Consider the following 15,929-nt stretch of genomic DNA (forward strand, 5'->3'; position numbering starts at 1 on the left):
TAAGAACATAACGCACTTCTACAACCCAACTCGCATGCTAATCAACAATGAGTCGTGGGATTCCAAGACTCTTGGCCAACCGTAACCTAACAACACCTTCACAACTCCTAAAAATTTAATTTTAAATGTTGTATTTTTTATTAAACCTGAAATTAAAATTTGTATTTATGTTAAATTATTTAATTTTAAATTACATTTTCATCGATAATTCAATAATACAAAACTAATATGCATTAATATTCAACATTTAAATATATTCATTCAATTAAAAATTAAACGGATAAAATCATTTATAGTACATGTAAATTTAAAATTAATAAATATAAAACGAAACTACATTAAAATTTAAATGGTAAAACTTGAACCTAGAACACCAAATTCTCAAAATTTTAATTTTATTATTTCAATCAAAATTTCATTTGTAAATTATATACTTATACATTTTTTCACGCACATCGTGTCAACTTCTCATAATTTAATTTATATGAAAATCTATAGGTAAAAGTATTAGAAAAGCCTATGTACTTAGAGGCGGATTACATTTCGATCCCTCTATTGAAAAATGGGTAAATTAGTCATTATACATATATATCTATATAATTTCTCAAGGTATCTATGGAGCGAGCCCAGTAACTAATGGTAGTAGATGTTGGCCACGAGTTTTAAAATCCCTCCATACCTAGGGCGAGGATCAAACCCTCACAATAACTAAAATATCATTTTGATTTCTTAAAAATTTTCTTCACAATAATTCTAATAAAATAAAATTTATTTTTTAAACAAATCTAGGCAAAAAAAAGTAAAAATAAAAAAGTTACATTTTAAAAATTAATTAACTACAGGGAATTCCTGATGCTTTTACCAAATCTATAATTCTATATATATTTTATTTTAATTTAAAAATTAAGGAAAATATTCCTTGGTAACAAAGACTTCTATGTATCTCCAGCAACTTGGTGCATAGCAATTAAAATCCAAGTAATTGATTCCTTTTAAAAAACTCCAACCTCAGCCACACGCTCCTAAACATGCGCGTGTGATTCTTCTACTTCCTTATCCCCATATGCCGTTGCCGATAATGATACATCCGTTTATGCTTTTTTATTTGCCCTTTTAAATTAAATTACTTCCCTAGGCCCTTTCCTTTTCCTTCTTTTTTCTCTCTTTTTCTCTCTCTTTTTTTGTTTGATAAAACTCATCTCTTTTAATCCTTAGGACTTCAAATTTCCCAGTGATTAGGATTCTTGGTGTCTCAGAAAAATTCAGAAATCTCTTGAAACCTAAAGCAATTAGGGAATAATTACAATGCGGATAGCATTATGCGGGGAGAATTTGGGATTGGTATAAAAATGAAGAGAAAATCGAATCCAGGGAGAAATAGCTTTATGGAATTGGAATATCCGGAGACTGAAGAAGATATGCGTTTGTTCGTTGCCTTCGGATGCCGGTTCCGATTCCGATCGGCATTCGATTCCTACTCTGTGGCTTGTGAAGCGTTCTCTGAAAAACGACAGCAGATTCTCTCCTCTTCTTCTTCTTCGCATCTAATCGGTGTCAGGCTTCATCTCTAATAGCGTTTTCTGCAATTTTTTTTCTTTTGGAGTTTTTCTTGTTTTTCTTTTTTTTCGAGGGTCTTCTTTTTGGCTGTTGTTGTTGGAATTATCGATCGGGTTGCGGCGGCGGTTGGTTCTTTGTACATAGAAAAAATGGAGGTGGCTGATGACTGTGATTTCGCTGAGAAAGATCCGTCGGGTCGGTATGTGAGGGTATGTTTTCTGGCTCCGAATCCTGATATATATATATATATATATATATATATATATATATATATATATATATGTTCGGTTTCTCTTTGTTAGGGTTAGTATCTGTTTGGTTGGCAAGAAACTTGGAAGGGAGCTATTTAACTTATATTTCTCGAATTCTAATGGAAATTGTGGGACTTTTTATATGATAATCAAATACTGCGTGCTGATTTAGTAAAAATATTGTCAAATTGCGGTTCAAGGTGAGGTTGTCATCAATTTCCTAGTAAGCAAACAGCGTCAAGTTTGAGTAATGGAATCAATTGTCTAGAATTTAACCACCTTTGGTTATAGCTTAGCTTCTACTTAGCTAATAATTTGTAAATATTTCTTCTTTAGCTATTTTTACCGCTCTTGTAAGTTACTTTTTCTTGCTCTAGTCATTGTTGAGAAAAAAGGGAATTAATTGCTTGTTATACTCCCATTTTAGTGAACAATATTAAGCATGATACATATGCATGACCAACCAAAATGCCGATGTTATTCAAGATATTCTGAAATTATTTATATTTTCTTAAATAGTTTGTTTCATTAGAACTTAAATTAGTTTGCACTTTTGAACGTAGTATTACAATTTTCATTTTTTTTATTTGCTTTATTTTTATTTCCTCAGTATGATGAGGTCCTAGGGAGGGGAGCATTCAAGACTGTGTATGGTTCCAAGACCTATCTTCTTTGAATTTGAATAACTTTGATAGGACTGTCTGTTTGATTGTTTTTCCTGGTTTGGCTGCTACATTGTTGTTTGTAGTTACAAGGGATTTGATGAGGCTGATGGAATAGAGGTTGCATGGAACCAAATCAATGTTGAAGATGTGTTGCAGAAGCCTGAGCAGCTGGAAAGACTATATTCAGAGGTTCATCTTTTGAAGTCATTGAAGCATGTAAACATTATCAAGTTCTACGATTCCTGGGTGGATGATAAAAACAAGACCATCAACATGATAACTGAGTTGTTCACTTCGGGGAGTTTGAGGCAGTGAGTTTTGTGAATTGTTCTTTTCCCATTCTTTTCTGCTTGGTGTTGTCATTCATCTCTGATATGCTGAGATTTGCTTTCCTTTAGATACCGTAAGAAGCATAAGAATGTTGAGGTGAAGGCTATTAAGAGCTGGGCACGGCAAATCCTTAGAGGGTTACACTATCTGCACAGTCACAATCCTCCAATCATTCATAGAGATTTAAAATGCGATAATATATTTGTTAATGGAAATAATGGAGAAGTGAAGATTGGAGATCTTGGATTGGCAACTGTCTTGCAGCAGCCCACCGCCCGAAGTGTAATTGGTACTTCATTTTCCCAAAAATTAGTAACAGTGACTTCATCTAAAACCATTTTGGCCTTAGCAGGGAGAAAAACTTAAGCCAATTTTGGTTGAAACTTGTAATGCTTTGTTATTTGTGCAGGCACTCCTGAATTCATGGCTCCAGAGCTTTATGATGAGGAGTATAATGAGCTTGTCGACATATATTCTTTTGGTCTGTGCATATTGGAGATGGTTACTTGTGAATATCCATATAATGAATGCAAAAATCCAGCGCAAATATACAAGAAAGTTACCTCTGTAAGACAACCATCTTCAATACTTTACTTCTCCATAATTCTGTCAAGCAATCATTTAACCTCTCTCAACGTCATTCACTGCAGGGTATTAAACCCGCTTCCCTTGGTAAAGTGAATGATCCACAAATTAAGCAGTTTATTGAGAAGTGTCTTCTTCCAGCATCTATGAGATTGCCAGCTGCGGAACTCTTGAAAGATCTGTTCCTTTTGGCTGAAACTCCCAAGGAGCCTGCCAGTGGTCCACCAGTGAACTTGATCCAGACTGAACCTCATCTGATGGAAATAGATCTCAACTGTAAAATGATTATGGTCAAACCTTCTACTGAAAGCATCAAAGAAACTCCTCGGTTCTCAGCTCTGGAGCTACAGTCTTTCACTCAGAATAATGAATTTAGGTTGAAAGGGGAGAAGAATGACGATAATACAATTTCATTGACCTTGCGCATTGCTGATCAATGTGGTAAGTGAATCTGCTATATAAAGTGTCTTACTCTCTTCTTTTTGTTTGGAAAAAATAAAGAAAAAGAATTATGTAACAGTTTGTCTTTGAACAGGTCGAGCAAGGAACATCCATTTTTCATTTTATCTGGATTCAGATACTGCTATTTCAATTGCTGAGGAGATGGTTCAACAACTTGATTTGTCAAATGAAGATGTAACTGCCATTGCAGAGTTGATTGATAGCATGATCATGAAGCTTGTTCCCTGCTGGAAACCTTCAGTTGGAAGCATTTCATGCCTACAAGATTGCTTATGCTACCCGAGTCAGGCCACTATTAAGACAGTTGGTGAACAAGAAGTTTTCCCACGGTTGGCTGTTCTTAACTGTCAAGACACCGAAGAATCTTTCGGTTCAGATATATCAGCTGAATCTAATGGAATGGTGGCCTCAGATGGTAGTAACAACAAACCAATGGGATCTTCTGATCACAGTTACGTTGAGTGCTATAACGGTTTGAACGCATATGATTTTGGTTTAGATATTGGGGCTTATAATCATAAAGATACCAGTGACGAGAAAAACCTCAGGGAATATATAGCGATAAAACATTCCGCAAAGAACTCTGACACTTCCTTAATGGATTCTTGTTCATTTGCTTCACAAGACATGAGCTTGTCAAGCCTCGGCTCTCTATCCCTTGCAGACAAGGACAAGATGGAAGAGCTGAAATTGGAGCTTGATGCGATAGATTCACAGTACCAGCAATGCTTCCAAGAGCTCTTAAGGATGAGAGAAGAAGCAATGGAAAACGCCAGGAAGAGGTGGATATCAAAGAAGAAAGTATCTGTGATGTGATGTACAAAATCTTTTACTTGCTAACCATCAAGTTTTTTCTCCTCTTCCCTTAGCTTATGATAGTTGCTTTTTTTTTTTCGGCTGTTGTTTGCATTGGAAGATCATTTTCTTTGACAAAATTTCATTTATTTGGTTTATTTTCAGATATGGGATTGAATCTATGATTTCAGTTCATTGGTTAACCATATTGGTTCCTCTTTTGATCATTATTGAGACTTTTGACTTTAATTGGCCTTTAAATTTTATGGATAAAGACTAAAATGTGCACACTTTTTTTACTTGATTGAATGATGCTTCCATGTGATATGCAGTTGTCAAATTCCATTCTATTTTTCCTCTAAAAAACAATGAAAAGAGACAGAACGACCGACAGCCATGACTGGGAAAATTTAGGCCCTTTTTGTTACAAGATAAAAACGACAAATCGTGGTGCTCTGGTCCTCATTGAAAGGGAACTACTATTTAAACGTGAAGCAAACCATTGCAGAGTTCATTGATCGTTACTATCCAATAAGTAAATAATTTTGCCTCATAATTATATATGTTCTCATGATGGACAGAATTATTGCCTATTTCCCATTTTCCCTATTTTTTTCTCAATTATTGAGCTTCAATTATGAGATTGTTCTGTACCAAAATAGTGTTCTAATTTCTCAATCTTCCAATATTTTTGCAGATTTTTTAAAGGACATATCGCTATAGTCAATATCCTATCCCACCCTCAAAACCAGAGACAGTAGGGACAAACAACTGATTGACCACACTTTTGGATCTTCCATACAATACAAAATACAAGAACACCAGGGTAAACCACCAGCCACCATATAAACTCTTAAAGATAAAAGAGCAAATACTTATCTTCCGCTTTGTAATCTTTCATCTCAAGATCAATGCTCCATTAAGTGAATCACTTCTTCCACTTGTATTACTAAACTATAGATTTATCATTAACATTCATATTAACAGAAAAGTTCGAACCTCAGATACTTCGAGAATCTATACATACACTTCAAAACATTTAAAGCACCACTGAAAACAAGCAAACATCAATGTTTGAGCAAGTCAATCTTGATGGCAGAGACTTTAATATTCAATTGACAGTGTTCTACAGTAGATGATATCTCACCGGTTACAGTAATCAGCTATATCGGATCAGTTATTTCCCATGCATTCACGTTTCCATGTTTGGCCAAAGAAATATATCCTAGTCCCTAGAGGGTTGTACAAAAATGGTGACAACTGCGAATAGTTTCTGGCAAAATCATATAAGACATCCTGTTGAAAAGCGACTTGCAGATAAATCAGACGAACAAACGGTATGTTGATCCATGATCCAAATATGTTAGAAATGCAGATTCAATGGCATCCCGATATCAAGCACGTAATAAGAGAATCCATTCACAATTTATTAACAAAATGAATAACATCTGGTACGATATCCACGCAAGGAACACAACAAGAATGCACAGGAAGAGCAATACGTGAAATGCGCTCAACCAGGAATAGAAGAAAAACACACAAAGGCATCCATTTACTTGCTAGATCAGGAGAAATTGTTCGGAAATTTTACATTGGTACTACCAGTTCTCTTTGACAATTTTCGACTTCTCAAGAATGAATTTCCCTTCCTTGTACTTCTGAGTTTCCTCATAAGCCCGCTCGTATTTCCAACCCAATACCTCTCGACAATCGCGACAGTAAACATCAGCCACTGTGTGAAGACCAGTCATCAGTTGTCTATCCTCCTTAGGACCCACCATCACGTTCATTGCGTGGGAGAATAAAAAAGCTCGACCGTTTCTCCCCTGAAATTCAGATTGTTAACGAACCTTTTGGAACATATATCTATAGAATGCTTTCAGCAAAACAAATATTAATTGAACCTAAAGCAACATATAGTCGCAACATTGAAATGACAGAAAACACAGTTAAGCAAACATTTAAAAGGTAAATGATATCATAAGCATTTATCAATAAATCCAGCAACAATAGCATCAAAATCCCGACCTGAAAAGACTTGGATATAACATCGTCGTGAAGGGCAACTTGGTTTCTGCAATTGCAGCAACTGTACAACCTTGGCCCAACTATTTCCGTCATCGTGGCAATAACTTATCGAAACTCAACTTGTTGCTGCTCATCACAAATCATAGGAAGAGAATAAAAAAATCAATGTTCAATCTAAAGCCAATAAATATCACAAGAAAGATAGCTAAATTAATCAAAAGCTTACCTTGAGTATACCAATAAACAATATAATATACACTGCCAATCAACTTTTGTTTGAGAAAACAACTGCATCATAGCCAAAACAGAGTACTTGAAATATCAAACGAAGCAATATTCAGAATCCAATAATGAAAACAAGTCAAAAAGCTCATATACTCAAAGAACAAGTAAAAAACTGTTGAACCCTGTAATTGGAAAGAGCTAAAAGAAGAGAAGAAGACCATGAAAAGATCAACTAAACAAAATAATGAAAACCCAGTAATCCGAAGAAAGCTAAATAATTTGTAGACAAAGAAATGATGTAATGCAAGCAGTGAAAGAAGAACAAAGAAAGGGATCAAGAGAAAGGGTAATTAAAAACCAATAATCAAAACAAGTTAAGCTCACCAAAGAAAAGCCCAGATATTCACAAGTAAAAAGAAGATAAACCCTGTAATTGAAAGAACTAAAAGAAGAGAATTGCATAAAAAAGATCAACAAAAACAAAAAATAAAAGAAAACCCAGTTATCAGAAGAAATGAAAAGAAAATCCCGTTACTTTAAGACAACGAATAGTGTAATGCAATCAGTGAAAAAAGCAAGAAACAAGGAGACAGGCGTTGGTATTTCTTTTATTATTATGTTTTTTTTTAATTATAAAGTGTTGGGTTCTCAAACCTGGATAGAGTTCCATGATTTTGTGGATTGATGGTTGTCTCGGAACCAGAGAGTTGAGGGTTTTCCTGAGTTTGGTGGGTTTTTTTGCACTTTTCTCTGAATAGAAGACGACAAATAACAATGGAGGTTTCGGTAATTCGGTTCATCAATTGACATGGGACTGTCCTAAATTACGAATCTGCCATTTCCATCTTCTTGTCTACCTAACACTTAACTATAGTAAATTTACAATGCCAAAGTCATTAGGTCCTAAACTAATATTATGTAGAAGAAAGAAGAAGAAAAATTATATCTTACATTTTATTTTTAATTTTTAAGCATTTTATCTCATTCTAAGCAAAATTCAATTTTTAAATGTAAATTTTTTATAAGATAATATAGTATTAAAATAAATAAAATCAATTAATTGAAAATATTCTATGTTAAAAGTAGTTATTTATCTACTTATCATTTTCTAAATTTTTTATAGAAAAATTATATCGAATTGTTTTTATTTTGCATTATCAAACATGTATAAAATTTTAAATCATTAAAAATATTAATTTTAATTGATTTAATTTTGCTAACCATTTATCAAACAAAGACTAAAATATCTCTTTATTGTCTATGCTAATATTAAATCCTTTGATTGAGTTGTTTTGATGAGTACTGTTTGGAAAAAGATTAAAATACGTCTTTATGTAAAAACAAGTTATCTATACTAATGTTAAGCCCTTGATTAAATTGGTATTAGGGAGTACCAACTCGATCGAGAATAAAACTAAAATATCTCTTCATATACAAAATAAATTATACTATTATGAGAGTGTTTTATCTTTTATATTTTATAAATTAATAAAATTCAATTATAGTAAAATTTAAACTCATGATATTATACCTTTCAAACTTTTAATTTTATCATTTTTTTAAATTGAAGTATTATTTAATATTTATATAAACTTTTAATAAGTATGTCGAAACCATTTTTTTGAGAACAAAAATAAGTTATCGACTTTAAAAACAAAAATTGGAGTCGCCACCGATCCTTGATTGAGGTGTGATCGGCTCACCTTGAAAACGATTTTGGTCTACGAAATTTGAGAAAACAAGTTCGGGAGTCAGTTACGCACGAGGAAGGGTTAGCACCCTTGTAACGCCCAAAATCGGTACCAAATTGATTGTTTAATGTATTGGTGTCGACAAAAAATTTGAAAAAAAAATTTAAAAGAAAACTTTTTACCTTGAATGAATTTAAAAATAAGACATTCTAATTGCAAAGAAATAAAACGTCACACCCCGTAAGTTAGGGCGAACATTTTCTAATCTTCAAAATTAGGCTTGTCTTTTAATTTTTAAAACTCATACATCTAAACCTAAAAATGATATTCGGTTATTTAGGTCAAATGAAAATTATCGATACCCAGTAAGTTAGGGCACAATTTCTCAAAATTCCAAATACCGAATATTACAATTATTTATTTATGTAGAAATTCTTATTTCGAGATGACAAAATGTCGTGACCAGTAAGTTAGGACCCAACATTTTGAATTCCCGAGAATAAGATTTTATTTGAAATATGTACAAATTTTTTGTAAAATAAATATTTGGCCCTCTAAATTCATCGAATAGAATCGAAGGCCAGTAAGTTAGGACACGATCCCTCTCGAAAAACGTAAATGCCAAATATTTAAAAATTTTAAAAATAAAATGATTTTAATACTTTAATAAAACGAACATTTTTGAAAGACAAATATGCAAATATATATATACATAAAAAATGTTTAATATATATATATATATATAAAATGTATATATTTATAACAATTTTTTCTTTTTTTAAACGTATACATATATTACAGGAAATGTATGTATATAAAACATAAAAATGTATTATATATTATAAAATGTATATGTATATATATATCCATGTATACAAGAGTTATGAAAATAAAATAATAATAAAATATATAAATAAAATATGAACATGTATTTACAAAAGTTTAAAATATATATATGCATATTAAAAACATGTGTGCCTATATGTATAATAATAATAATAATAATAATAATAATAATAATAATAATAATAATAATAATAATAATAATGATAATTCAATTGAAATTAAAATATTTAATAGCACTAATGACAAAAAAGACTAATTTAAACTTAAAACAGAAATTCGGGGCAAATTTGAAATAAATAAAATACGAATGGACCAATTAGAACACGCAATCAACAGTGGAGGACCCAAAGAGAAATTTACCCAAACCTCCAAAACACTGCGCAGCAACATGAACCGAATTGAAACAATATTAAAATGTGCAGTAAAATTTAAAAGAATTAAGAAATTTAATTAAAAAAACACTGTAAAAACAAAGGGACCAATTGCGCAAATGGCCCCTTTTAAAGAAGTGCGCGGATCTGGTCGGGTTTTGAATCGGGTCACACGGGCTATTGGGCAGACCTGGCTTATACAGCGCCGTTTTGCTTTTGTTGTTTAAAATAAAGGGTAAACTACACCCATGGTCACTTTTGTATACCTTAGGTTACGTTTTAGTCACTTATGTTTGAAATGTTACGTTTTAGTCATTTACGTATCATGTTGTAACATTTTAGTCATGAGCCATTAATAAATCGTTAATGGTGTAGCAGTAAGCTGACGTGTACGTTAAATCATCATTTCAAAGAAAATTTTAGGTTAAATTATACAATTGATCCCCATATTTTTTCGTTTTAAGTAATTTGATTTTTTCTTTTATGTTCTTTAAACTTTCCTTTTTTTCCATTCTCTTTTGTTTCTCCCTCTGTTTTCATACATTTCCCATTTCTTTTAACATATTAGGAAGTCGAATTGGCAATGAAAAAAGAAGTAGGAAGTCGACTATCATCATTTGCCTATAATCAAAACCCATAAACCCATACCATGCTTCTTTTTTCACTACAAATTCGACTTCCTGGTATATTAAAAGAAATAAAGAAGGTAGAAAAATAGAGGGAGAAGTAGAAGAGAATGAAAAAAAAAAGAAAAAAAAAAGAAAGAAAGTTAAAAGAACATAAAAAAATTAAATTGCTCAAAACGAAAAATTATGGGGACCAATTGTATAATTTAACCTAAAATTTTTGTTTGAAATAATGATTTAACGTTCCACGTCAGCTTACCATTACACCATTAACGACAATTAACGGCTCAGTGACTAAAATGTTACAACACGATAACGTAAGTGATTAAAATGTAACATTTCAAACATAAGTGACTGAAATGTAACCTAAGGTAAACAAAAGTGACAATGGGTGTAGTTTACCCTAAAATAAAAAATTTTCTAAAAAAACATTTCATTTCCCCTTAAAAAACAGAAAATAGGGGGTGCCCCCTTCACGCCGCCGCCGCCGCTGTGGAGCCACCGTGTTCAGCGCTCGAAACCAACGCTCGAAACTAGGTAAACGCCCCTCCACTCTCCCTTTTCTCGTATTTGTTTAAAAAAAAAGAAGAAAAATGAAATCGAAAAAACAGTAAAAAGAAAATGAAAAACGAAACCCAGTGGTCACCTTCAAAAATTGTTTCCTTTGATTCTCCCTTTCCCTTTTTTCAATGACCTTTTTTGATACAATATTCGTAACCCCCCAATCGGTTTTACAATCCCTTTTTTATACCCCCAAAACAATAATAAAAATCATCCGTTGTGCTGTGGTTCGTGGTTTGATTTTGCTGCAGGTGGGTACTGGAAGAGACATGCGCGACGTGGGCAGTTATTGTGCATTCGTGCGTGGAGATAGTTGCTGCGACGTGGGGCAATGGTGGCGCCGATCTGCTACTTAGGGTTAGGCTAGGTTAGATTTGAGTTATTGGGCCAAATGTATTTGGCTGTATTGGGCCAAATGTGAACTGTGTAAGCAGTTTTGGGCCTCGGGCAACAATTGGGTATTACAAAGTATATCTATGAAATGATTTATTTTTGAGTGTGCTATATATAAATAATATGAAATAAATAATAAAAAGAGTAAAAGAACAAAAAAAAATAGGAGAGCAAAAGAGAAGTTCTAAATAAGTTAATTAATTATTCAAGTTTATTATATTAAAGTATTTTTTTTATTTTACTTTAAAAATTTTTTCAAATATGTATAATTTCAAGTTTACGTGCTCTAACATAGAATTAGTTATATTGTAACAAAATCTTAATTTAACACGTTTAATTATTTAATTTAACTCAAATAATTTCATTTCACTTGTCTCAATTCGAAAAAATTTCAAATCAAATTAGAATAATAAAATATGACTCATCAACTCGATTAAACTCGAATTTTTTTTACTTAAATCAATTTCATTAAATCATCTAAACATAATATTTAGTTATAGAGTATATCAAATTAATCCTAATATTAAAAAATTCCAGTGGTAAACCGGTAAACAAGTGCCCAACATCCTAAAATCCCCGGCGCGACCGCTTTACACATTTAAACCCCAACCAGAACTAAAAACACACACAAATATGGAGAGCAACTCAGGCGGCGAAGACACCGTAGCAACCATCAAATCAATTCGGACCCAACTCGAAACCCGAATCCAAGACCAACATGCCACCCACCTCGACCTCCTTGCCTCCCTCCAAACTCTGGATCCTAACATCGTTCCCACCCTCGATCTTTCCCTCCGTTTCGTCTCCGCCTTCAACCGCCGCCCTTTCTCTCCCACTCCTCCACTCCCCACGCCTAAAAAGATCTCCCACCCGCCCCAACACCCGCCCAACCACTCCGTACCCGACCCGAAACAGCTCGCCCTTGTTAAACCTGAAGGAGGCGACAAGTTCGCTGACGAGAGCGGCAACCCATTGTCGGTGATGAGAGCCATGGTGGCTGAGTGTTTACTTCAGAGAGTACCGTTTAAAGCGATCGATTCGTCTACGGTTTTGAGGAAGTTAGAGAACGACGAGAATATAACTACGGCGGAGAAGGCTGCGATGCGTGAACTGGGAGGCGATTCTGGGGCCATTGTCGCGGTGGAAATGGCTTTGAGGTCAATGGCGGAGGATAACGGCGGCCTTGAGATCGAAGAGTTTGTGGTCGGCGGCAAAAGCAGAGTTATGGTACTTAGCATCGACCGAACATGGTTAGTTCGAGAATTACCCGAAGAACCTCAAAATCATCAAAAAAGAGAAAGGATAAACAACGTTAACGAAAGTGAGAACTTGAAAATGAATAGTAACAGCAATAACGAGTGGCTAGCACCGAGACAAATGAGTGAAATTTGGATGGGAGGGGGAGACCCTGGCATGATGTATCCGCCGGGTGGCCCAATGGCAGGCCCTAGAGGTCGGGGAATGGGGATGATGGGAAGGCCACCGATGGCACCAAACAGTGGCCTTTTGCCGTCACAGAGACAGAGTACTGAGGAAGATGATTTGAAGGATTTGGAAGCTTTGTTGAATAAGAAATCGTTTAAGGAAATGCAGAAATCAAAGACGGGTGAGGAGATTTTGAACATCATTAATCGCCCAACTGCTAGGGAAACAGCTGTGGCTGCTAAGGTACATTACATTGAAGTTCGTCAATATATATATATATATATATATACGCTTTTTAAAGTTTTCATTTTCTTCTTGTTTATTTGGTTGATTGTGTTCAAATTACTGGGTATAGTTTAAAAGCAAAGGAGGTTCTCAAGTGAGGGAGTATTGTTCAGCTTTAACCAAGGAGGATTGTCGAAGACAATCTGGCTCATTTCTTGCCTGTAAGAAGGTATTAAAGCAACAATTTAAACTGCATCATACACTTCCATATCGCTTGACAGTTTAGCAATGTCCTTTGATATATTCATTAGCTTGAAAGGTTGCATCATTGACCTTTAACCTATAGTGTTATTGTTGGTTTCATAGAAATGGTTGTTGCTGTATATAGCTATGTTTTATGTGGTGCTATCATTTGAACTTCCACAAATCATTTGTAGCTTTTAGAAGTATCCTTTTAGGATTCCTGATTTGCCTATTTGCAATGTTGTTTTACTGGCTTTTATAACTTTTTTCAGGTGCATTTTAAGCGGATAATTGCTCCTCATACAGACATCAGTTTAGGGGATTGTTCATTTCTAGATACCTGCCGGCATATGAAGGTAATTTTTCTATAGCAAATAGATCAATCTTTTACTACCTTTCTTTCTGTTGTCATCTTATTACAACTAGTACTTGAGAGTAATGCCAATTCAATCATGTTTGATAGACTTGCAAATATGTCCACTACGAGCTTGACCAAACACAAGATGATCTTGGTCCTGAGAAACCTTTGAAGCCTCCACGTGCTGAGTATTGTTCGGAAGTGGAATTAGGTGAACCACAATGGATTAATTGTGATATCAGGAATTTTAGAATGGACATTTTGGGGCAGTTTGGTGTTATCATGGCAGATCCACCATGGGATATTCATATGGAGTTACCTTATGGAACAATGGCTGATGATGAGATGCGCAACCTTAACGTTCCTGCATTGCAGACTGATGGTCTGATATTCCTTTGGGTCACTGGACGTGCAATGGAGCTAGGACGGGAATGGTGCGTGCTTTTTTTTGAATGTTAATTAATTAAAATTATGTAATAACTGAAAGTTATCTTTTTTATGAGAAAACCTCAAGTTTTTTATTCATATATGTTAAAGTAATCATGCTTCTTGCAGTTTGGAACAATGGGGTTACAAACGGTGTGAGGAGATTATTTGGGTGAAAACAAATCAACTTCAGCGAATAATTAGAACAGGAAGAACAGGTCATTGGTTAAATCATAGTAAGGAGCATTGCCTTGTAGGAATCAAGGGAAATCCAGAAATAAATAAGAACATTGATACCGATGTCATTGTTGCTGAGGTTCGAGAGACTAGTCGCAAGCCAGATGAGGTTTGTGGACAATTTGGCTGCCCCATTTTACATTTATCTGTTTACACTTCTTGATGTCAGAAATGTTAGCTTAAGGATGCTGATGGCCATGCATTCTGATTTTGAAATTTTTATGTTGTTACTTCGTACATTATCATTTCAGTACATAAAAGGCCTCTCTTCATTGCTTTATGTTTTTGCAATGTCCCTGTCATGTAGTTATAGAACTTAACTGGAAACTTAACCATGCAGATGTACCCTATGCTGGAGAGGATCAGTCCAAGGACAAGGAAGCTTGAACTATTTGCTCGCATGCATAATACTCATGCAGGGTATGGTATCTTGAACCATTTTTCATACTTCAAAATTGTTCGTATATATTATCGTCTATCAGAGTGTGCCAACAGGGCATGTTTCGAGGATAAATAGATGAAGGACCTTGATGATCTCTAAGCTTAAATAAATTTTACATTTGTTATTGTCAGTACCTAATGTTGAATTCCCTTATTTAATATATTCTTGGGAATCAACAATTTTCTACTGCTAAGCAATCTCCTTTACCCTTATTTTCCATCAGATGGATATCGCTTGGGAATCAGTTAAATGGAGTTAGACTGGTTGATGAAGGCCTAAGAGCAAGGTACAAGGCTGCCTACCCACATGTAGAAGTACAACCTCTCTCTCCTCCCAAAGCGTCTGCCATGGAAATAGACTCTACTTCTGCTAGAAGTCCCTTTGCAACAGAGTCAAGATCACAATTTGCGGATCCAGCTGCTCCCGATGCAGGCCATGCTCCCGAAGAGAGGGCAATGGCTGTAGATACTGATATGACCACCTGAAAACCTGACCTACCTTGGTTAATTCCCAGATACTAGTTCAAGGGCCGATGTACCATTACTTAATAGTTCTTTTGTTTCATTTGTAATGATTTTACTGTATCAGTCCCATTTTACTGTTTTTAGTTAATTTTTGACTCGGGTTCATTTGTAATGATTTTCTGTCAAACATCGAATTATTAGTTTCAGTCTATTGTAATGTTTTTATCTGACTTGATATGATACCTACCCTCGAATAGTTGAAACTCGCGTATGGTTAATCCATGTAAGAGGGGGCTGAAAACAAAATCGAGCTTAACATTCGTCTTAAAAAATGGATTGAAATAGAGGCTGAACCCACTTTCGACATTAGACTTTTGATGTCTGCAAACAAAAGAGGCACCAATAAGGTAAAGCTAAGAAAAAATTACCAAATTTTGTACTTCAAATCAGCCTCATTATCCTCTTCCCCGTTCTCATCAGACCTTGCTATCCAGCTAATCTTGAACTTTCTATTTTCTAACATCCTCCAAAGCTGCATCTCTAAACCCGCTCAATATCAATGTCGCCGGAAACCATCTGATGCCAGTTCCTTCCGTGCTCCTCAGGCATTGTGATACCGACCAAGAAGGCTCCACCACGGTAACGGACTAAAGCACTCATTTATCCACCATTCTTTAACTTCTCCCTAACCTTCTTGTGACCCAAGTCCCACAGGTAGCCCAA

The 15,929-nt window shown here is 34.6% G+C and overlaps 3 protein-coding genes across 5 annotated transcripts; 2 read left to right on the plus strand and 1 right to left on the minus strand.

The window, feature by feature from the left end:
- The first annotated feature begins 921 nt into the window (after positions 1–921).
- On the plus strand, positions 922–4,848 carry LOC105765334 (serine/threonine-protein kinase WNK8). Of its 2 annotated transcripts, XM_012584366.2 has the most exons (7): positions 922–1,766; positions 2,419–2,456; positions 2,557–2,784; positions 2,872–3,092; positions 3,213–3,370; positions 3,454–3,829; positions 3,924–4,848. In XM_012584366.2, the coding sequence occupies exons 1-7, from the start codon at positions 1,707–1,709 to the stop codon at positions 4,664–4,666; spliced, it is 1,824 nt and encodes a 607-aa protein (XP_012439820.1). In that variant the 5' UTR covers positions 922–1,706; the 3' UTR covers positions 4,667–4,848. The 2 variants fall into 2 exon arrangements, with proteins under 2 accessions (XP_012439820.1, XP_012439821.1); XM_012584367.2 differs by lacking the exon at positions 2,419–2,456.
- Positions 4,849–6,051: 1,203 nt separating this feature from the next.
- LOC105765335 (protein yippee-like At4g27745) lies at positions 6,052–7,712 on the minus strand. Of its 2 annotated transcripts, none has more exons than XM_012584368.2 (4): positions 7,553–7,712; positions 6,900–6,961; positions 6,674–6,799; positions 6,052–6,471 (listed from the first exon to the last, which is right to left on the minus strand). In XM_012584368.2, exons 3-4 carry the CDS (start codon positions 6,764–6,766, stop codon positions 6,244–6,246), a joined length of 321 nt encoding a protein of 106 aa, XP_012439822.1. In that variant the 5' UTR covers positions 6,767–6,799; positions 6,900–6,961; positions 7,553–7,712; the 3' UTR covers positions 6,052–6,243. The 2 variants fall into 2 exon arrangements, with proteins under 2 accessions (XP_012439822.1, XP_012439823.1); XM_012584369.2 differs by lacking the exon at positions 7,553–7,712 and adding an exon at positions 7,283–7,499.
- Positions 7,713–11,976: 4,264 nt separating this feature from the next.
- Positions 11,977–15,469, plus strand: LOC105765337 (N6-adenosine-methyltransferase MT-A70-like). Its single transcript, XM_012584372.2, has 7 exons — positions 11,977–13,054; positions 13,167–13,265; positions 13,552–13,635; positions 13,743–14,071; positions 14,193–14,409; positions 14,641–14,720; positions 14,966–15,469. Exons 1-7 carry the CDS (start codon positions 12,020–12,022, stop codon positions 15,225–15,227), a joined length of 2,106 nt encoding a protein of 701 aa, XP_012439826.1. The 5' UTR covers positions 11,977–12,019; the 3' UTR covers positions 15,228–15,469.
- The last annotated feature ends 460 nt before the right edge of the window (positions 15,470–15,929 follow it).

The sequence above is a fragment of the Gossypium raimondii genome, chromosome 12 (assembly GCF_025698545.1).
Source record: "Gossypium raimondii isolate GPD5lz chromosome 12, ASM2569854v1, whole genome shotgun sequence".
Taxonomy (NCBI): domain Eukaryota; kingdom Viridiplantae; phylum Streptophyta; class Magnoliopsida; order Malvales; family Malvaceae; genus Gossypium; species Gossypium raimondii.